This window comes from Urtica dioica, chromosome 12, assembly GCF_054948205.1.
Source record: "Urtica dioica subsp. dioica isolate 48M chromosome 12, U.dioica_male_clone48M_v1_H2, whole genome shotgun sequence".
Taxonomy (NCBI): domain Eukaryota; kingdom Viridiplantae; phylum Streptophyta; class Magnoliopsida; order Rosales; family Urticaceae; genus Urtica; species Urtica dioica.
In genome coordinates, this window is record NC_142767.1 from 17,740,106 (window position 1) to 17,762,857 (window position 22,752).

Consider the following 22,752-nt stretch of genomic DNA (forward strand, 5'->3'; position numbering starts at 1 on the left):
GAGGCTGTGTTCTGTATTCGGATGACTGCCACGTGGAAGTAGAGGAACAGAGGCCGTTGGATCCTAGACCATCGGATGAACAGGAAGCTGAGCCAGGTGATGAAGATGATGATGATAATGATTTCTATAGACAGTACGGTGATGTACCAAGCCCTGGTATTGGTCACTGATCATAACATACACACATATTTTTTTGGAGTTTTTTTTATTTATTTATTTTATGTTGGCATTGAATTAGTGTGATGTTATTGTTTTTGTTTTCCTCTTTTTTTTTTTTCTTTTTTTTATACATACTTTATACGCCATATATCTCGTATATTATAGTTGGATTTGTTGGTACATATGTAATACTTTTTAAAATATACTTTCGTCAACAAATTACTATGCGACTCCTATTAGCTTTTGGTTCCACATCTTCACATACTTCGAAGATTAATATATATTTAGAATATCAAAGTTATTGTTGAAAAATTCAATCTAAAACATGTATGTGTTGGTATCTTTTTAAAGAAAAAAAAAAGAATTGGCTTATTTGTGTTATGGCTTTTTAGTATTAACTCCAAATTATGCCCAAATCAAGCGATTATGTGGGTGAAAGACTCGTCATTGTAATTAGGACGAAACATCAATGCGTTCAAGTTGGGCTAGATTGTCTTAATGTGCGAGAAATCATGTTTAGGCCATTTACATTTCTTTGGAGACTTTTAAATTTTCAAAAGACCATTTTGAGGATTTTAGGTGCTCCAATGAAAATACTTAAACCTTCGTTCTATGAGTTTGAACAGTGGACTCTCAAATTTGAGGGTCCACTATTCACACACTCAAAAATTGTCAAGTTATTATATTTTAGTCTTATATTTTGTATAAGTTTCTAAAATTGATCCCGTTTTCCAAAATTTAATTAATATTTTATTTGTAAGTACATAATGATAAATATATTAAAATTTAGTCCTTTTAATTTAATAATTTTATATTTTTGCTAGCGGATGAATAAATAAAACCATAACAAGTGCTTTTAATATTAAAATTAACATAAACTAGTACAAAAATAGTATAATATTAAATGCATTAACAAATTAAATTTGAGTAATTTTATATTTTTTAAAGTATATTTTATTATTATTTTTATATAATTTCATGTTTTCATTAATATTCGGAGAATGGTATTTTTCCCATGGTCCACATGTGGCTCCGACACTGGTCGAGCTCACGCTATATGGCTCACATTGAGCAAAGATTTGAGTGATCAATTGGTCTCTTATCATGTCTTTTGGCAAACTATTAGAAATGAAAAAAAGCAAATGAGGTTCGATGGGATATTAAACAAACGCATGAAGTTAGAATGAGATCGAGGAACGGAATGTGATTAAAAGGTTTTTTTTTTTTTTTTTTTTTTTTATTTTATTTATAACAAAATGGACTTACTTTCTGGAGGACTGGAATTATATTTTTTTCATCTTTGATTTTCATGCGATTCATTGTGTTCTTTTATTATATATGATTATTTTATACAGGTATTGTAATCTTTCCTCACTGTGGAAAAAAAAAACATGGGAGGAAGGTACATGAAACAAACGAGTAATGCCTAGTTTAAAAGCCTGATAAATAAATTTCTAAATAGTAAAACACAATTGCTTGGAGAATCTAATTTTTTCGTTTAATATTCCAAACCTTTTTATATCTAGCACTCACTGTCCAAACCTATTATGACTATATGTGATTCTAGATTTCTACATTTTTTGTGGTTAAATTATTATATTACCCTCAGCCAAATACACTCACAACTTCATTTATGATTTATGTTGTTTTTAATCTCTCATTTTCCTCTTATTTCAGATAAATAACCACAAATAATAACAACTTTGATATTTTGCATCAAAATAAACTAAATTATGTTTTTAGACAATTCTACTAATAACCGTAGACATGAAAATATATAATTGTCATAAACTATAAACTAACAAGTCTATAAATACAACAATTGTAGATATATAAATCTACAGTTACTAATAAAAGTGTCAAAAACTATAATTTGACTTATTTTAGTTAAAAATATCAAAATGACTACTAATTGATTCCATTTTCCCCTATTTCACTCCTTTTTTCCCTCCCTCTTATTGATCTCACTTTCTTTACATGAAGCGTAATTTTGTCTTTTGACTTTCTAGAAAGAACATAATTCGGAAATTGAAAAGAGCGGCCCATCAAATACGTGTTTTTTGGGCCTGTATTTTTTGCAATCATCAAGTAGGATTAGTCACGTATTCCCAGGTCAAGATTATTAAAGTCTGATTTGAGTCTTTAAATCCAAACTTAGCACAGTCTTTAATGAAGATTGTGCTTGAAGCGCGGCTATGTTTCACCGGTTTCCGAGGAAACAAATCTTCGACATGGATTGATATAATATTGTATTTTGTAAGCCGAATGAATAGTAATCACTAGTTTTTTTAAATAAAGCTTATAACTTGTACGAGTGTCACGATTTCTTGTCTAATATAAAATTAGACAAGAAAATAATGAGATACATATACACATGCATCCAATTATATTTAATGAAACCATGAAGATGAGACGCCTTGTAGTGAATCCAATAGTGCATGTGAGTGAGGGCTTGAGTTTGTCATTTCCACGTTGATCATGGTAGTAGTAAAGAAATTACTTATATTATATGTAATCCTTAGTATATTCTACTGTTGGAATTTAATCATTATGATCCTGGTAGTGAAAGTTTACTAGTGTGAAAAAATGATGTTGCTCGACAGACGTACTGCTGACCATAAAAATTCATTTTTTTTATTTGCAAAATAATTGGATACAAATTTGAATATATAATATTTTTTTATGCCCTGGCCTCTTTTAATATTGTTAGAATTATATTAGTTTCTTTCATAACGTATTATCACCACTTGGAACTTTAATATTCTTGAGTTTTTAATCCTTAAATTTACACCGTGAAAAGTAGAGCCAATAAGTATATAAAAAAAAAGAGTTATTATCACGCTTTCAGAAGCAAATTTTTATTTTTAAGAGGGTGAACTGTAAGTAATTTTTATTTAGATATAGAAACAATTTGAGGTGTGTTACAAGCTTGTAGGATGTGTGATCCTGTGGATGAAGCACATAATTAGAATATATTAAAAAAAAAATGAGACATTATTTTAAAGGAATCACTTTGCATAATGAACTAGTTAATGACGGATTAGTAACCCCAAAGGCTACATTTTTTTAGATTAAAAATATAGACAGCCTAATTGAGACTTGTGCAATTGTGGACCAAAGCTCAGTAAGGTTGTTTCTTCATGGCATGCTTAAAGTTTGTGGAATTTCGCTATTCTTTTTTTAAAGTCCATATCTATCCTCTTATTTTTTAGTGGTCTAAGATAAAGCCTATCCTAGAATGGAAAAAAGACTGAGCCCAAAAGCGTCAACTACCACCCATGTAATGTGGGGTTCTAATTCAACCTAACACGCTCATGCCATTTCTATGGTCCATATGCCCTTTTCTTATGCCCAATTAGCATCTAGATTTAGGGAAGGGAAAGACAGATTTGATTAAATAATCATCATAGTAATATTGAATAGAACCCAAAATAATATGATTATTAAGTCACGTAGAGTATCAATGATATTTTATTTGAGTTTTTATTGTTGTGTGGATAGAGCATTATGGACATGGAAGTGAATAGTCATGTTTTATCACTAGAATTAGTGCATGTTTATTACTATAGTTAGTCAAAATATTCAAACCTATGATGTACAAGAAAAAAAAGTGCACTACTATATAAAATTTATAGAATTTAGATAAGAAATGTTAGGTTGGGGTTGGTTTTTATATTTTTTAAAGGTAGCATGTGCGCGAGTGTGAACATCTAGCTAGTTAGTCAAATACCCAAATATATATCAAATATCATATAATCTTACATTTATTGGAACATTCTGATAACATGCGTAATTATAAGTATACTTATATATGTTTGGTTCATAAAACTTATTTTAGTTGGATGATCTAACACGTGTATATATTTCAACTTTTTAGGATTTCAAATTGAAAAATTATGATCATATTCAAATACATAGTTTTAAAATATCGATTTTTTTAGCAAAGATACATTTCGTGCAATTTTGAAAGATCATATTACGACTTCTATAATTTACTGCGGAATTGTATAACTTTATCCCTTGAAAATCCTTTGAGAGTTATCTAGTTAAAAATGTGTGAAGACATATATCATATAGGGATTATTCTTAAACTATAACTAATTTGAAGATTTGTTCTCATTGTCCATTAATAATATTCATTCCACTTGTGAGTTGATGGGGTCGTACGTGAGACTATTGTTGGCAAAATTCAGGAACAATATCGACATAGTTCTGAAGGCGAAAACCGTGGTATTTGGTTCTACTTGAAGGATAGGGGCGTTTGCTCGAAATGGCATCTCCAACCTATTTTTTTCGTCTTAGATTCCATTTCGTGTTCTTAACTTGGAAGAATTAAATTGGGTCTAGCGAAACTTGAACAAAGTGGCCCATGAAATATGCAAATGGCCGGCTGTCTCTCAAGTTTTGAGTTTTAGTTCGTTATTGGAGGTTCTGCCCCTTGTGCAGGGGTTTGGGTGGAGGCCTTTATTGAATGAGATGTAGTAGGGTACTTTTTCCTCTCCGTCGCACATTTTCAAGGGCAAGAGAAATTTTAAGTGAGGTTTTTTTTCCTAAGAAATTAGGATACACAAGTCGAGTTAGACTCACAGAGTTTAAGAGTGAAGTGTATTTTTTTCATGGTTATCAGTGAATCACTTTTCACGAGATTTAAAAACTTCTCATTTATAATCTCATCCTCATATGATATTTGGAGAAAATATCGTGGAGGATGAGATTTCAAACTCAACGGTATGTTATGTTGTAAATCGTGAATCGTAGACTTAATTTAGAGTATAAAATTGAGATAGATTCCTAATTAAAACTGTGAAGCGTATATTGTCTTGATTTTTAATGAATTCGAGATAAAAGAACTTTCATTTAGAACTGTCGAACACTAAATTAGTTTATTTACACTAATACTTCATTTGTATTTGCTATTGCAAATGATCTAAATAAGGTATGAAGTGATAATAGAATAGATTATTATTTATTATTTCATATAGTAATGTATTATAATTGTTCTACATTAGATGCTTGAGTATTATACCATTAAAATAATATAACATTAAAGTAGACAATTAGACCAGTAGTCCAATAGTATATCCTCAATAAAAAAGAGAGAGAGAGAGAGAGAGAGAGAGAGAGAGAGATAGAGAGTATTGGTTAGGCTGATAGTGTAGATGCCCTTGGAGAATGAAAAATTTATGACCTCGCCTCGTTGACATGACTTGCCTGCTTTAAATTTCTTCCAATCGGAGAGAGAGAGATAGATAGATAGAGAGAGAGAGAGAGAGAGAGAGAGAGAGAGAGTATTGGTTAGGCTGATAGTGTAGATGCCATTGGAGAATGAAAAATTTATGACCTCGCCTCGTTGACATGACTTGCCTGCTTTAAATTTCTTCCAATCGGGGAGAGAGAGAGAGAGAGAGAGAGAGAGAGAGAGAGAGTATTGGTTAGGCTGATAGTGTAGATGCCCTTGGAGAATGAAAAATTTATGACCTCGCCTCGTTGACATGACTTGCCTGCTTTAAATTTCTTCCAATCGGAGATAGCAATGGATTTTTTGTCCGAGCTCAGAGCCCAACAACTTTGAACAGCATCAGTGCCATCATTCTTCGTGATTATTACAAGAACATACATTTTTCTTATCCTAGGACTTGACGATGACTTAGGGTTTTGTTTAACTGCAAACTATTGATATCTCTTTAGTATTGATAAAGTCTTTCGTCAATGTAATTGAATACATCCACAAAAATCAGAAGTGTTTCGCTTCTTTTGGAACAAAGAATTTCTCCATTGTTGATGAAGTGTTAAAGCTTTAGAGGCAGGAATTCATTCCGTGGTGTCGCCCTAACAAGCAAACTGATTACACGAGACTGCATGCTATATGGAAAGTGATAATCTATTTTCTTTTAATTGCATATGATCTCATTAAGGTATAAAGTGATAATTTAACAAATTATTATTTATTATTTTACATAGACATATATTATGACTGCTCTACATTAGATGTTTTAGTATTACAAGTTACGACATTAAAACCGTTCCACGTTAAAATAATATAGCATTAAAATAATATCATAATATACTTTATATATGACTTAAAATAGGTTTTTTTCATTATTAATTGAAAAAAAAAATCGTTTGAGAGTAACAAAGATTTTATTTAGTCACTCTTCTTGAAGTTCTCGTTAGCCTGAGTTTCTAACTAAGAAAAATATATCGGATGGACATCAATGATTTTAAAATTACCTAGTATTTATTTATTTATTTTTATTTTTTGTCATTATTTTTAACTTGTTTAACCATAAAAGCGAAAATACTACATCACACCATAAATAAACTGATATGTATTATTAAAGAATGGATAAAGAATATTGATACGAACTTAAATTAAACTTCTCTATTATTAAAAGGACTTTGACGATTGATGAGGTTAGATACACAACAGACACAAATGTTTTAGATTTTTTTCCACCGTTACTCAAGCGTGAAAATGAAGATTAATTTATATCGGGTACGTGTTTAGTTTCAAAATTGTTTGTTGTTTACTGTAAAATTACCTTATTATTAATCAATCAATTAATTAATTATTCAATAGTGTCATAACTATACATTTGATATTTATTTATCCGCTCTTGCGTGAGTACTCTAAATATTCAATAAACAATTTAATCATGCTCGCAAAACCAAAATCTTCACCGAATCAGTATGGCCGGCCTGTGAACAAAAGTTAAGTCACGTTCTTTTTATTCCCATTCCTTGTTCCTTTCTTTACTTTTCCATTTTTTTTTGTGTGTATTTTAATAGTATTTTTCATTTTCGCTGCTTCATTCACCGTTGTCGCTAGTTTCACGATTGCTTCATTCATTGAACCTTCATTTTTTTTCTTCTGAAAGCACACACATATATATTATATCCCATATTTCAATAAATCGATACAGACTGTGAGCTTAAGGTCCTTTAATATCAGATCTTTCTCAGCGTTTGATCAAGAACAAACAATTAATGCTTGAGGAAAGGGAATTTCGAAGGTACGTTCCGAGTTTTGTGTTTTAGATAATTTTTTTTTTTTTTTTTTTTGGCTAAAAGTTTGTTACGAATTGCTTCGTATTCCATTTCGATGTTGTGTTGTTGGCAGCTGAGATTTGAGACAAAGCACGTCTTGGCCTTTCACGATCTTTACAAAACCAAGCATTTCGGTTCACATGTGTGGGAAAAAGGAAAAAAGATAACCAAGCCTAAATTACCGGCAATATGTATTTCTTTTCCGAATAAATTTATTTTTGCATAGCAAATAAAAAAAATATTGTTTTCTTTTGTTATAAACTTATAACCTCTAACGTTGAGCCTTATTTAAAAAAAAAAAAAAACTTGTGACGTCTTGCGACAATCACTTTCTCCATAATTAGGTCATATTCCACATTTCTTAACTCAATCGGTCAACATGATGATAATGTCTTACCTGCAAATGTATTAAAAATATAGTTATATTATTCAAAGAATAAACTCTGAAGTCTAGCTTCAATAAAGCAAGAGAGTTATGAATTGCTTTTTATTTTTATTTCACCAACACATAACTTACTTGAAGTTTAACCGACCAAATAAGTATTCAGAAATGAAGGAATGGTATGTTGCCTAAAATAGACTTTGAATTATTGTTAAAGTGATACTATGGTCCCAATTTCCAAACGGCCAAACCTAACTCAATAGACAAAAAAATGTTATATTATCACTTTTGTTTGACAAATTTAGTTGCTTTAAACAATCTTGAACTTTTTAATAGAGTTCTAGCACCTATAAAGTATACACGTAATTAAAATTAAGAACAACTAATTCAAATTAAAGAACTCATAAAAAATAACCTACAGTTACGCCAAATGTAATAGCTTTGCCTAATTAAATCATAAAAAACAACTTATACGCCAAATGTAATAGCTTTGCCTAATTAAATCATAAAAAACAACTTATACGCCAAATGTAATAGCTTTGCCTATTGAATAAATTAAGTTTACAATAGAAATGTAACTCATAGAGTGAAGGGGGACTATTTACGTAAATTACCCCAGAAATAAATGGTCATCAAGAGGTAATTAATGATAAAAAAAAATGAAGTAGGTAGGTCGTGAGAATCGCGACTTATTTTAGGCGTGATTAAACAAAAGCTCCTTGAAATCAGCTTTATTTTATGCGTGGCCTATTGTTTGGTATTGGTGAAGGTTGTGATGTGTGTGTGTGTGTGTGTTTGTTTGTATGAGTGTAATGTAATTGTCGTTTGTCACGTGATTATGCCTTTTAGGAATTGACGTCACTTTCTCTTGGCTACAAGTGTTTGTTTATCTTTATCAAAGCTCTTATATTATTGCATTTGAATGATTGAGCAAAGATGAGATGAGACTGTCAAAATTGAATTCGATCTTCTTGTTGTAGTTGTAAGTATTTGTTTCTTCTACTACTCATTAAATATTTGTCTCATTTTAAGAGAAAGTTGGATATTAAACCCAAACCTGTTTTAACTTTTAAGTTCCTCCACTATTCCACCTAACCATGAAGAACAATTAAAATAAAATCTCAGGAAGATAGTTGAAGTTGAACCACACAACAACATAGCTATAGCTCATCATACTTATGAGGGTCCTCAATAATTGATTTGAGATTCAATTCAACTCCCAATAATTAAACATAGCGAGAGGAGTTTCCATTACAAGGAGTGAGGAAGCAATATATATATATATATATATATATATATATATATATATATTTATATATATTTTGCTCAGCACTCAAAAGATATGGTTGGGATGGGACTTTATTTTTTATTTATTCATAATAAAATACAATAACATAAAAAATAATTATAGGTGAACGTGTCCCATTGTCTCCTCTATTTGCGGGTAATAACTCTTCTCTTGGGAGTGCCAAGAAATTCCTTTGCCTAATATTCTTCTTTCTTCTTCACTTCACCTGGAAAAAAAAAAAAACAAATCTTCTAAGTCTCTCATCTCAATGCAGATCTGTCACACCAACTGAGAGCCTTGAAAGTGAAAAAGAACCCGAAAAAAAAATGGATCTTGGACCCGGGAAATGTTGGAACCCTCAGAAGGTGAGAGAGCCTGTGAAAGATCTGAACTTGTTTTGAGTAAAAGACCCACATTTCTGTCTTTGTTTTTTTGTTTATTCAGGATTCATGGAAGAATATTCTTCTGTTGGCTTACCAAAGCCTCGGCGTAGTGTACGGTGACCTAAGCATTTCGCCGCTATATGTCTACACGAGCACTTTCGCCGAAGATATCAAACACTCTGAGACCAACGAAGAGATTTACGGTGCTCTCTCTTTCGTCTTTTGGACTCTAACGGTCGTCCCTCTCTTCAAGTACGTCTTCGTCGTCCTCAGAGCCCATGACAATGGTGAAGGTAAGTAAGCCAGTAAAAAAAAAAAAATAGTTGCTAGCTCTTGTGACTGATGAGAGACTCGTACGTGATTATATTTCTAAGTGTTGGTTTTGGTGGTTATATAGGTGGGACTTTTGCTCTGTATTCGCTCATATGCAGACACGCGAAAGTGAGCCTTTTGCCGAACAGACAAGCCTCGGATGAGTCCTTGTCCACTTATAAGCTCGAGCATTTGCCCGAGAACAAGCCCGGGTCGAAGCTGAAGCAGATTCTCGAGAAGTACAAGGGTTTGCACACAGCTCTGCTGATCTTGGTCCTTCTCGGGACTTGCATGGTCATCGGCGATGGACTTCTCACCCCGGCCATTTCCGGTATATATACATTATTTCGATCTCGGTTTTGTTTTTTTTCGGTTAATTAATCACGGCTCACTGATTTTTTAATTTGGCAGTGTTTTCGGCGGTATCTGGACTAGAGCTTTCCATGTCCAAAGAACATCACGAGTGTAAGCTTTTTTTTTTTGTTTTTTGTTTTTTGTTTCAACATATGGATTTGAATTTTGTTGCATCAGAGTAGAGGGATGAGAGTAAGAGGTGGTTTTGATGAGTTGTGGAGCTTAATTCGTCGCCGACACTATGAAAACTTTACGAGAAAGGGCGATTTTTTATATTGTAAGGGTATTTTTGGGAATCTCGGGCTTGTTTAGTGATCTCTCATTCTCAGAAGAGTGAGAGAGACAAATTGTACAAAAACTCCTGTTTTGTTGTGACCCGCTATAAATCTGTGCGTGCTATTTGTTCATCGTTGATTTGATTTGTTGTTTTTATTTTTAGATGCGGTGATTCCGATCACGTGCTTCATATTGGTATGCCTGTTTGCGCTGCAACACTACGGGACCCACCGAGTGGGTTTCATCTTCGCGCCGATCGTGCTGACGTGGCTTCTGTGCATCAGCGCGCTCGGGCTGTACAATATAATCCACTGGAACCCGCACGTTTACCAGGCTCTCTCTCCGTACTACATGTTCAAGTTCTTGAAGAAGACGAGGCGCAGCGGTTGGATGTCTCTCGGCGGAATTTTACTATGCATCACAGGTAATTATAGAAACCAACATTTAACTTTGTGTTTTTTTTTTCTTCTTAATTTTCATTCTTCGATTTTGATAAAGAACTCGCCTTTTTGCGAATGCAGGCTCGGAAGCAATGTTTGCTGATCTCGGGCACTTCTCATACACTGCCATTCAGGTACGAGAAATCCCCGATCAGACACAATGTATAGTTAACTTAGTAATCATTCCTATGTGAATGGAAACGAAAAAAAAAGGGAACTACTTTTTTCCTCGAAATATGGATAATGACATTCAATCGGGTGATTATCGAGCGCAGATTGCTTTCACCTTTCTGGTGTACCCAGCGCTTATATTGGCGTACATGGGACAAGCCGCGTACTTGTCGCAGAACCATCACTCGAGCCACCGAATCAGTTTCTACCTCTCCGTTCCAAGTACGTCCCGTTTTTCGAGCCGCTATTTGAGTTGATGATCTGTATGTACTAGTGTTTGAGTTCGGAAATGACGTTCCAATCGATGATGCTTTGAACGCAGAGCTGGTTAGGTGGCCGGTGCTCGTGGTGGCGATATTGGCCTCGGTCGTGGGAAGCCAGGCGATCATCAGCGGGACTTTCTCGATCATAAACCAGAGCCAGTCTCTCGGCTGCTTCCCGAGAGTGAAGGTCGTTCACACCTCCGACAAGATCCACGGCCAGATTTACATCCCGGAGATCAACTGGATCCTCATGATTCTCTGCATCGCCGTCACCATCGGATTCAGAGACACCAAACACATGGGAAACGCGTCAGGTGAGCTAACTTTAGCATATCTCGGCTAATATTATTCCTAGTCAGTTTAGGTCCCTGTTCCTAATGAATTAAGAGATTAACGCAAGGGCTGTATTAGAGATTAGGGACTAAATCATAAAAAATTATTCCGAGGGCTAATATTCGGAAAAATTTACAACGTTAAACATTAGATAACTAAGCTAATTATTATCTATGCAAAACACACCATTGACAAAACTAAAGGAAAATTCATTCTTAGTATGTGTTTATGCGCATAATACTTGATTACAACTTGAGATCTTATTAGCTATGTTATAGAAGAGCACATTAAAGTCGGGATATTATTATTAACTATATCAGCAATAATATTTTAAACAAATATTCAGCGATATAAGCCACTAAAACATAAGCATTTGCATTTTAGCGGACGTTTTGTAAATTTTTCGTAAATAGCCATAAATATTTCGTAAAAAGCCAAAAATATGACGTAACCAACGTTATTTACACATATTTACTAGAAATTTACTCTGCGCAAATAGATTTACGTGGCTATTAACCAGAAATTAACGAAACATTTGCTATTTGGAAATTTCTAACGTTTCATATGGCTATATATCCGCTGTACCCTATTATTAAAGGTTCTAAGTGAAGTTCGTGGGTAGGTATTAGACTTGAGAGCTGTAATGTAAACTAGATTTGTTTTTTTTTTCCTTTTTTCTCCACAGGTCTGGCAGTGATGACGGTGATGCTGGTGACGACGTGTCTGACGTCGCTGGTGATCGTAATCTGCTGGAACAAGCCGCCGATCGTGGCGGTGCTGTTCCTGGTGTTCTTCGGGTCGGTGGAGCTTCTGTACTTCTCGGCGTCGCTGACCAAGTTCACGGAGGGAGCGTGGCTCCCGATCCTCCTCGCTCTCTTCCTGATGGCCATCATGTTCGTGTGGCACTACGCGACCATCAAGAAGTACGAGTACGACCTCCACAACAAGGTCTCCCTCGAGTGGCTCCTCGCCCTCGGCCCCAGCCTCGGGATCGCCCGCGTCCCCGGGATCGGCCTCGTCTTCACCGACCTCACCTCCGGCGTCCCCGCCAACTTCTCCCGCTTCGTCACCAACCTCCCCGCCTTCCACCGCGTCCTCGTCTTCGTCTGCGTCAAGTCCGTCCCCGTCCCCCACGTCACCCCCGCCGAGCGCTACCTTGTCGGCCGCGTGGGCCCCGCCGCCCACCGCTCCTACCGCTGCATCGTCAGGTATACCCCCCTACGTCTATAACGTGTCGATTCGGTTGAGTTTTCTTGCGTTAGAATTAATCGTGTTTTTAATGCCGAAACTAGTACAAATTCGGCTAAAAAAGAGTAATGCGGCTACTTTTCTCGGGTTGGTTTTCGACTAAAATAAATCAATTAAATTAAAAATGGATATGGGCACCAATAATACTTTGTTTCAAGAGATGTTGTCTAAAAAGATGAATTTTAGGTTAATTTCAACTACTACCCTTTAGTCGAATTGTTTTGTTAGATTAACCGAAATTAACCGTTTTTTGAATGCCAAAACTAACTTTGAAAGTAGAGAACTGATGCGCATGGAAAAGTAAGGGTGGGACACACAGTAATTTTTGATGCATTATCCGGATGACAAAAGAACATTTTCCATAAAAGTATGGTTAATTTCTCTTAATTTTTTTTTTTTAAAAATTCGGCTAAAAAGTACTCCATTTAATTTTCAATTAAAAATATTCAAAATCAAACAATTATAGATAAGAACATCAACACCGGTTTCAAGTCGATGAATGCCACAAATCCCGTATGTTTTAAGAAATTCCATGAACTAGTACTTCATACCAACTTTATAGAGAGTGTTAACCCGAAGTTGCGTCTTTAGGTACGGGTACCGAGACGTGCACCAAGACGTGGATTCGTTCGAGACAGAGCTCGTGGAGCGGCTCGCGGACTTCATCCGGTACGACTGGACCCAGAGCTCCGGGCCGGGCCCGGGGCTAGACGGGCCCGCCCGGTCCAACGACTCCCCGGGGGAGAGCCGGCTCGCGGTGATCGGGACGGTGTCCTTCGAGATCGAGGAGGTCCCGCCGCCGCAGCGGAGCGTCTCGATCGATTTCCCGACCGTGGAGAGCGTGGGAGACGTGATCGAGATGGCCGAGAAGAAGCGAGTGAGGTTCGCGATCGACGACGATGATTATGACGGGTTTGAGTCCGGATCGGACGGTGGTGCTCGAGCGGGGCTCAGGGACGAGCTCGGGGATCTGTACCAAGCGCAGCAATCGGGGACGGCGTTCATATTGGGACACTCTCACGTGCAGGCCAAGCACGGGTCGTCGGTGTTCAAGCGGGTCGCCATTAATTTCGGGTACAATTTCCTTCGGAGGAATTGCCGCGGACCCGACGTGGCTCTCAAGGTTCCCCCGGTTTCGCTTCTCGAGGTTGGCATGGTTTATATCGTGTAAAACCCGCTCAAAGGCCGAGAATATAATGTAATTAGTCCCTTTCAAATTTTTGCCTTATTTTTCTGTAGAGGAAACTTGTGCATGTAATGTGAGTGATTGTGCAGGGTTTTTTTTTTTTTTAGCTGGCAAGTAACTCCAATATTAACTAGTGTTGTCAAACAAAAGAAAAAAGAAGAAAGAAAAGTGATCCACGGGAATGCTCTTGTCTTGAATATACATTTGTTTAGCGCATAAGTATCAAATGAAGCATGATTTAGCCGTTAATATTGTGGTCTTTGTGATGGTCAAAGTCATACTAAAGCAATTTTTAAGTCACTGCATCGCTATTTTTTTTTTTTTTTTTTTTTTTTTTTTTTTTTAATTAAGCTGGACTTCTGATAAGAGCCAAGATATTCCATTAGTCACGAAATTGATAAGATACGATTTTACAATCCCTTTCAAGAGAAACATCCCAATTTTCATTCAATATTTTTCTTTCACTCTCCTTTCAGTTATACTAAGTAATTGCTTTAACAAACTAATAATTTCTAGTTACGAACTAACGATATTACCTTTCAAGTCGATAACAATTTCATTTTAGAGAGGGATTGTGTACAGACGGTTACAGAGTGCATCCCTATTGGAATGTTCGTAATTATTTTATTTTGGTAACGTTATAATGATGCGCAATAAGCTTGAAGCTTGAAATAAGCTTAATCCTATAGAGCAACTCCAAACTTCACTTACATCATTAAATCTTCAAAAATAATATAATTTTTTTTTCTTAAAAATATCGCTTAAATATAATGCTACTTTAATGTGTTTTGTTTATTTATTTATTTTACTTTTACTTTAAATATATAAAAATATCGGTGAGCATTAGTGTTAGCACCTAAACCTAAATAATTATAAAGCTCTAAGTTGCTCCTCGCAATGCGATGGACAAAGCATGAGCAACTTCCAATGGAGTATTTAAATCTATTTATGGCTCTTTGTTTTCAATTTATTTGGTTATATTGGTTTTGAAGTCCATACATGCAAAATGGACATGAATAATAATTTTAGTTATGGTTTCTCTTACTCAATTGTGAAGAAAAACGAAAATTAGACCCGCCATGATTCTAGCGGCGGAGAAAGTGGCAACTACTCCAACAAAAGGACCACCATTGACACCGCCAGAGCCGTTATCACCGCTCCCAAGAATGATAAACTCGTCTTCTCCGATTGGGCACCAACATTGCGCTAATGGCACATTACGTGTTCTCGAAAATGCACATGATAATTTGTTTGAGAGAGAGAAGCTTGGTTGGCGATCAAAGAAGAGCTTGCTCGAAAGGTGTTTGTGAAAGATCTTGAAGTGATAGAGAATCAATACATATAAATTATACATACCTGTTTTAGTGTAATTTTGAGTTGATTTTAGGAAGATTCCTGTTTGATGTACTAACCAATGTAAAGTAGCTACTATAAAGTTACGAATCGTTTGTAATTTTTGAAAAGTTGTTGATTAGTTTATAAAACGAAATCGTAATAAAATATTGCTTTCAAAGACCTTAACCGCATGAAAAATCTTGAAGCACCATATTTCATTGATCAAGATCCTCATAGTGTATATGGGCATTTGTTTTCTTTTCTTGCTATATGAGATTCATTTTATTGTATACATATGTAAGCAACATATATGAGATTCTTTAGATATGAAAAATATGATTACATCCAATTCATCCTGGCTATTGGAAGGAAATGGAAATTCCATTTCCAATAAGCCACCTTCCATTGCTTATTGGAAATGGTATTTTCATTAGGCATTTTGGTGCCTTCCATTGTTTATTGGAAATGGAATTTCCGTTAATCTTAATGGAAATCCATATTTCCATTAACTTCCAATAAGGAATTAAAAAAAAAAATAAAAAAATCAAATTTAATGGTAAACTTAATTATGTAATAAATTTTTTTTAACCAAAATTAGAATATAAACTTAATTATGTAATAAAAAAATTTAAAAACTAACTATATAACAAAAATTAGAATATAAATTTAATTATGTAATGAAATTTTTTTAAAATTAAGTATATAAATTTATATGAAGAGATTGTTGTAGACAAATATTTGTAGAGAATTGGAGAGGATTTGAGAGTTTGAGAGAGAAGAAAGTTTGATTTGTGATTAAAATGGTGAGAAATGAGATGTATTTATAGGAGAAATAAAGGAATGGGTTAAAATTTTATAAATTGTGTAAATTCGGAGGTCCAACGGTCAAATTATAGACAAATTTTTTCAACCGTCCAAATCCAAACAAATGTTAATCTAGTGGCTGAGATTTAATTAAAAAAATAAAAAAAAACCTTCAGTGACATATATTAACTCAATATTAACATTACAATGTATAACACTATAATGAACCTTCACAGACATATATATCATATATCACACACGACACACACACAAGTAACACAGGAAAAGACAAAAAATCAATGGTACCTATTATATGCGTTACTCACACACACATGAAATGCAAAAAGCAACGGAAATAAAAGCCTGACACTCCCTGACCCACTTCCGAGCTCCCAGTCCCGCTTCCGACACATGGCGGAAATCCTTTTTCCGTTACCGAGACTCACGGTACACGGCAGTATCGTCAGGCACGTGAAACAGACGGAAGAGCTTCCTTCCGTGCTTCTGCCGTCCCACAAGCCACCTTGACATCCAATCCAATCTATAACATGAGTTTTTTTATTGATAATTTAATTATTTATTTTTTTAATTGATTTCATTTATGTAATTATCAATTAATGACGGATACCTTTCACGTTTATAAACCCGACTAAAACACTAATAGAATGCATAAATCTATATTAGGTCCAAAAAAAGATTGGCATTTGCGATGCAGATTTTCACAGATTTTTTGGAATATTTAGACATGCGTGGCTGTTTTTATTTTCACAAAACACACATTGTAACTTAATTTAAAATCACAACCACACTGTTTACAACCTCTTTCCCTGACCATTGATTAAATTTTTTTTTTTTTTTTTCTCACACGATTGATTAAACTTGATTTTTATGGTTTTAGAACGTAACTAGTCAAAACTTTTTGATCGAAACAAGTCAAAAACTCAAAACCAGGCAATTACGTTGGAAAATCCATTAGCTCGTAAGAGGCCACGTAGTCCTCTTTCTTTGGAACCACCCGGTTTTCTCAAATTAATATCAACCATGCCATATTCACTTCCACGTGTCAGCAAAGCAGTGGCCCAACCAAGCCAAATCACCACGCCATAATAATAAAAGGAGCCATTGAGGCGCTCAAAATCTAGTGTCAGCAAAAAAAAAAAAAAAAAAAAAAAACTCGAAGCTTGAAAAATGGGACTAAAAACCCTTTCTTTCACACCCCCAAAAACCAATTTCCTGCCGAATTTGGTACTACCCAGAAGCTCTTCGAGCCACGTGGCGTTCAGCAAGAGCTCGAAGCTCAGCGTGTTGGCCAAAAAGCAAGAAGATGAAGAAGAGGCACCGAAGAAGAAGAAGAGCGAACAGTCTCTGCTCGGCGGTGTCATGGACGCGCTTGATTTTTCCCAAGTCAGGTCTTCTCAAGATGCTGAGCTTCTAGATGAGGCCAGAGAAGCCACAAAGTCCGGAGACAAAATGACTAGAGAGCAGGTTTGTAAAAATTTCATAACTAATAATCATTAAAATAATTTAATGATATTGTGAAATTCAATTTTCATTTTTCTTGTTTTGCAATAGTATGGGGCTCTGAGAAGGAAAATTGGCGGGACATACAAAGATTTCTTCAAATCCTATGTTGAAGGTAATATTTATTTCTCATTCTTCATGTGTCGTAAAACAAATAAGAATAGCCTTTGAGGATTGATTTTTTTATTTTATTTTATTTTAGTGGATGGCCAATATGTGGAAGAAGGTTGGGTTGACAAAACATGCAAAGTTTGCAAGAAGGACACGAGAGGCGAGGCAAGGCAAGTTGATAAGCTTGGGAGATATGCCCACGTGGCTTGCTTAGAGAATCCCAAGCCAGGCAACTTCTTCACCAGGCTCTTCTCAAACTAAACCAATATATAATAGTGAAAGAAATGACTTAAATTCAAATGAGTTTTGTAAGCCTTGGCAGCAATTTCCGAGCTGGAAGTATAAGAGAAGAGTTGATCAATGATAAGTTGCAATTGGTTTATCAAACACATGTTTTGTTGTGCATGTCCAAAACTCTTAAAGAATTTGACTTTGTTTGTCGACGGTGAATCATTTTCACAAGGTTGTTGCTTTGCTTATTTCTTTTATTTGAAAAACCGTACGTAATTAAAGTGGATGAAGAAAAACCATTGTGTTAGGCCCATGAATGAAAAGTAAAATAATATGGAAGAAGCAAATTTCCGAGTGCTATTTCATCGGGAGCACGAAGGAGCGTGTTCATTCTGAATAGATTCACAATTTGGTCTTCAATGGGAGGCGGGTTTAGAGTTTAGAGTTACTCTTGAGAACGTTACGTAGTGCTGAAAGCAGAGGCGCGGTGCAAGTTCAAATCACGATGATTTCCTTTCGTTACGCCTCGGTGCCACATATTGTTGTTGCAGCACCTGAGAAGAGAAAATATACACACATACGCACAGTAATATAAATAAACACACTGTGTTTTACTCACAAAATGAAATGGTGAGGAGAGAAATAAATATATCAAAAGATGGTATTTGGGACAATTTTCTTATCTATTTTCTCTGAATAAAAACGTACAAATGATAAGCTATTTATAAGAAAATAAAACATAACTTGAAAACCCTATATTTGCTCCATGATCTTTAAAACCACTAACTACGTGATCCTATTTTTTGGTGCATCAGTTGCACTTTTGACTACTCACGTTCCTAAAATCATGCACACTAATATGTGCTTTATTTGCTCATCCACTTGCTTGACCAAGTCGAGCTTATGGCTAACAATCTCCCCCGTAAGTTCGACTTGTTCCAAATTGTTCACTCCGAGCACTCGTCGAAGTGCACAATGCCGTGCGTGGTCTCGTCGAGGGTTGTGAACGTCGTGTCGTTCATAAACAGCTTGTTGGGTGCGTCTTCGGCAGCTTCATGAGCCAATGTACAGGTCTGCGCCATGAGCAGCGCCGGTTCATCATCTTCCTCCGACTCGGCACGCGCGAGATTGGCCTGCTCTTGCTGCTCTCGGTCGCGCATTGCCTTGCGGCACTCCTTAGCCCAATGACCGGCTATGCCGCAATAGCGGCAGTTACCCTTCTTGCGTTCGCCGTTGTCACCGCCACTCGATGACGACTTTGTCTTGTCCCCACGCTCGCGTTGTCGCTGTCGGGCTTGCCATTCTTCTTCTGTGAGGAGTAGGTGCCCACCGGAAGGCGGAGGGTCGTCGAGTTCGCCGCGCTCCTCTACGACTAGGAGCCGCCCCGTGAGTTCTTCGATGGACAAAGACTTGAGATCCACCAGCGATTCGATCGCCATGGCCATCTGTTTGTATGCGCGCGGTACGCTTCGAAGGAATTTGAGCACCGCCTTGTGCTCGGTCACCGGATCGCCCAACACCTCGAGGTCGTTGACGATCGCCGTGAGTCGAATGCCGAAAGACTCCACCCCCTCGCCGTCTTTGAACGTGAGGTTCTCGAATTCGGTCCAGTGTGTCTGCGCCTTAGCCTCCCGGACACGCTCTACACCGACCCGCATGATCTTGAGTGTGTCCCAAGCTTGCTTGGCCGTCTCCTTGACGCCAAGTGTACGTACCAGCTCCGGCGGCACTGCCCGGAGTAGTACCGACATGGCCCGCCTGTCTTCGCGGTGATCGCCAGGACCGTCTTCAACGACATCCCACAAGCCTTGCGCTTGCAGTTGTACCTTCATGAGGATCACCCAATCTGCGTAATTTGTACGCGTGAGGAGCGGAAAGTGCACTGCACCGTCGCTCTCCCTGACGACCCGCTCCACGGTGCGCAGCTCGTCACCGCCACCGCTGCTCAGTCGTGCCTTCGGTGGAGATGATGAAATCACTGCCTTGCTGTTGTTGCCTTCTTCTCCTTGTCTTGCCATTGCCGAAGCGGATCGAACACCGATCGGCTACAGAGTCTTGGATCGAACACCAAATGCTCTGATACCACTTGTTGTTGCAGCACCTGAGAAGAGAAAATATACACACATACGCACACTAATATAAATAAACACACTGTGTTTTACTCACAAAATGAAATGGTGAGGAGAGAAATAAATATATCAAAAGATGGTATTTGCGACAATTTTCTTATCTATTTTCTCTGAATAAAAACGTACAAATGATAAGCTATTTATAAGAAAATAAAACATAACTTGAAAACCCTATATTTGCTCCATGATCTTTAAAACCACTAACTACGTGATCCTATTTTTTGGTGCATCAGTTGCACTTTTGACTACTCACGTTCCTAAAATCATGCACACTAATATGTGCTTTATTTGCTCATCCACTTGCTTGACCAAGTCGAGCTTATGGCTAACAATCTCCCCCGTAAGTTCGACTTGTTCCAAATTGTTCACTCCGAGCACTCGTCGAAGTGCACAATGCCGTGCGTGGTCTCGTCGAGGGTTGTGAACGTCGTGTCGTTCATAAACAGCTTGTTGGGTGCGTCTTCGGCAGCTTCATGAGCCAATGTACAGGTCTGCGCCATGAGCAGCGCCGGTTCATCATCTTCCTCCGACTCGGCACGCGCGAGATTGGCCTGCTCTTGCTGCTCTCGGTCGCGCATTGCCTTGCGGCACTCCTTAGCCCAATGACCGGCTATGCCGCAATAGCGGCAGTTACCCTTCTTGCGTTCGCCGTTGTCACCGCCACTCGATGACGACTTTGTCTTGTCCCCACGCTCGCGTTGTCGCTGTCGGGCTTGCCATTCTTCTTCTGTGAGGAGTAGGTGCCCACCGGAAGGCGGAGGGTCGTCGAGTTCGCCGCGCTCCTCTACGACTAGGAGCCGCCCCGTGAGTTCTTCGATGGACAAAGACTTGAGATCCACCAGCGATTCGATCGCCATGGCCATCTGTTTGTATGCGCGCGGTACGCTTCGAAGGAATTTGAGCACCGCCTTGTGCTCGGTCACCGGATCGCCCAACACCTCGAGGTCGTTGACGATCGCCGTGAGTCGAATGCCGAAAGACTCCACCCCCTCGCCGTCTTTGAACGTGAGGTTCTCGAATTCGGTCCAGTGTGTCTGCGCCTTAGCCTCCCGGACACGCTCTACACCGACCCGCATGATCTTGAGTGTGTCCCAAGCTTGCTTGGCCGTCTCCTTGACGCCAAGTGTACGTACCAGCTCCGGCGGCACTGCCCGGAGTAGTACCGACATGGCCCGCCTGTCTTCGCGGTGATCGCCAGGACCGTCTTCAACGACATCCCACAAGCCTTGCGCTTGCAGTTGTACCTTCATGAGGATCACCCAATCTGCGTAATTTGTACGCGTGAGGAGCGGAAAGTGCACTGCACCGTCGCTCTCCCTGACGACCCGCTCCACGGTGCGCAGCTCGTCACCGCCACCGCTGCTCAGTCGTGCCTTCGGTGGAGATGATGAAATCACTGCCTTGCTGTTGTTGCCTTCTTCTCCTTGTCTTGCCATTGCCGAAGCGGATCGAACACCGATCGGCTACAGAGTCTTGGATCGAACACCAAATGCTCTGATACCACTTGTTGTTGCAGCACCTGAGAAGAGAAAATATACACACATACGCACACTAATATAAATAAACACACTGTGTTTTACTCACAAAATGAAATGGTGAGGAGAGAAATAAATATATCAAAAGATGGTATTTGCGACAATTTTCTTATCTATTTTCTCTGAATAAAAACGTACAAATGATAAGCTATTTATAAGAAAATAAAACATAACTTGAAAACCCTATATTTGCTCCATGATCTTTAAAACCACTAACTACGTGATCCTATTTTTTGGTGCATCAGTTGCACTTTTGACTACTCACGTTCCTAAAATCATGCACACTAATATGTGCTTTATTTGCTCATCCACTTGCTTGACCAAGTCGAGCTTATGGCTAACAATCTCCCCCGTAAGTTCGACTTGTTCCAAATTGTTCACTCCGAGCACTCGTCGAAGTGCACAATGCCGTGCGTGGTCTCGTCGAGGGTTGTGAACGTCGTGTCGTTCATAAACAGCTTGTTGGGTGCGTCTTCGGCAGCTTCATGAGCCAATGTACAGGTCTGCGCCATGAGCAGCGCCGGTTCATCATCTTCCTCCGACTCGGCACGCGCGAGATTGGCCTGCTCTTGCTGCTCTCGGTCGCGCATTGCCTTGCGGCACTCCTTAGCCCAATGACCGGCTATGCCGCAATAGCGGCAGTTACCCTTCTTGCGTTCGCCGTTGTCACCGCCACTCGATGACGACTTTGTCTTGTCCCCACGCTCGCGTTGTCGCTGTCGGGCTTGCCATTCTTCTTCTGTGAGGAGTAGGTGCCCACCGGAAGGCGGAGGGTCGTCGAGTTCGCCGCGCTCCTCTACGACTAGGAGCCGCCCCGTGAGTTCTTCGATGGACAAAGACTTGAGATCCACCAGCGATTCGATCGCCATGGCCATCTGTTTGTATGCGCGCGGTACGCTTCGAAGGAATTTGAGCACCGCCTTGTGCTCGGTCACCGGATCGCCCAACACCTCGAGGTCGTTGACGATCGCCGTGAGTCGAATGCCGAAAGACTCCACCCCCTCGCCGTCTTTGAACGTGAGGTTCTCGAATTCGGTCCAGTGTGTCTGCGCCTTAGCCTCCCGGACACGCTCTACACCGACCCGCATGATCTTGAGTGTGTCCCAAGCTTGCTTGGCCGTCTCCTTGACGCCAAGTGTACGTACCAGCTCCGGCGGCACTGCCCGGAGTAGTACCGACATGGCCCGCCTGTCTTCGCGGTGATCGCCAGGACCGTCTTCAACGACATCCCACAAGCCTTGCGC

General features: G+C 38.3%; 2 protein-coding genes across 5 annotated transcripts; both read left to right on the forward strand.

Moving 5' to 3' along the window:
- The first annotated feature begins 8,501 nt into the window (after positions 1-8,501).
- Positions 8,502-14,043, forward strand: KT2 (potassium transporter 2). 4 transcript variants are annotated; one of them, XM_089602364.1, is made up of 12 exons: positions 8,502-8,570; positions 9,000-9,032; positions 9,151-9,241; positions 9,321-9,552; positions 9,657-9,902; positions 9,983-10,036; positions 10,365-10,625; positions 10,723-10,775; positions 10,917-11,034; positions 11,135-11,389; positions 12,094-12,616; positions 13,248-14,043. In XM_089602364.1, exons 3-12 carry the CDS (start codon positions 9,203-9,205, stop codon positions 13,825-13,827), a joined length of 2,361 nt encoding a protein of 786 aa, XP_089458490.1. In that variant the 5' UTR covers positions 8,502-8,570; positions 9,000-9,032; positions 9,151-9,202; the 3' UTR covers positions 13,828-14,043. The 4 variants fall into 4 exon arrangements, with proteins under 4 accessions (XP_089458490.1, XP_089458487.1, XP_089458489.1 ...); XM_089602361.1 differs by having other exon boundaries at positions 9,000-9,241; XM_089602363.1 differs by lacking the exon at positions 8,502-8,570 and having other exon boundaries at positions 8,905-9,032.
- Positions 14,044-17,127: 3,084 nt separating this feature from the next.
- On the forward strand, positions 17,128-17,974 carry LOC149379756 (potassium transporter). Its single transcript, XM_089602365.1, has 3 exons — positions 17,128-17,466; positions 17,554-17,617; positions 17,705-17,974. The coding sequence occupies exons 1-3, from the start codon at positions 17,170-17,172 to the stop codon at positions 17,872-17,874; spliced, it is 531 nt and encodes a 176-aa protein (XP_089458491.1). The 5' UTR covers positions 17,128-17,169; the 3' UTR covers positions 17,875-17,974.
- The last annotated feature ends 4,778 nt before the right edge of the window (positions 17,975-22,752 follow it).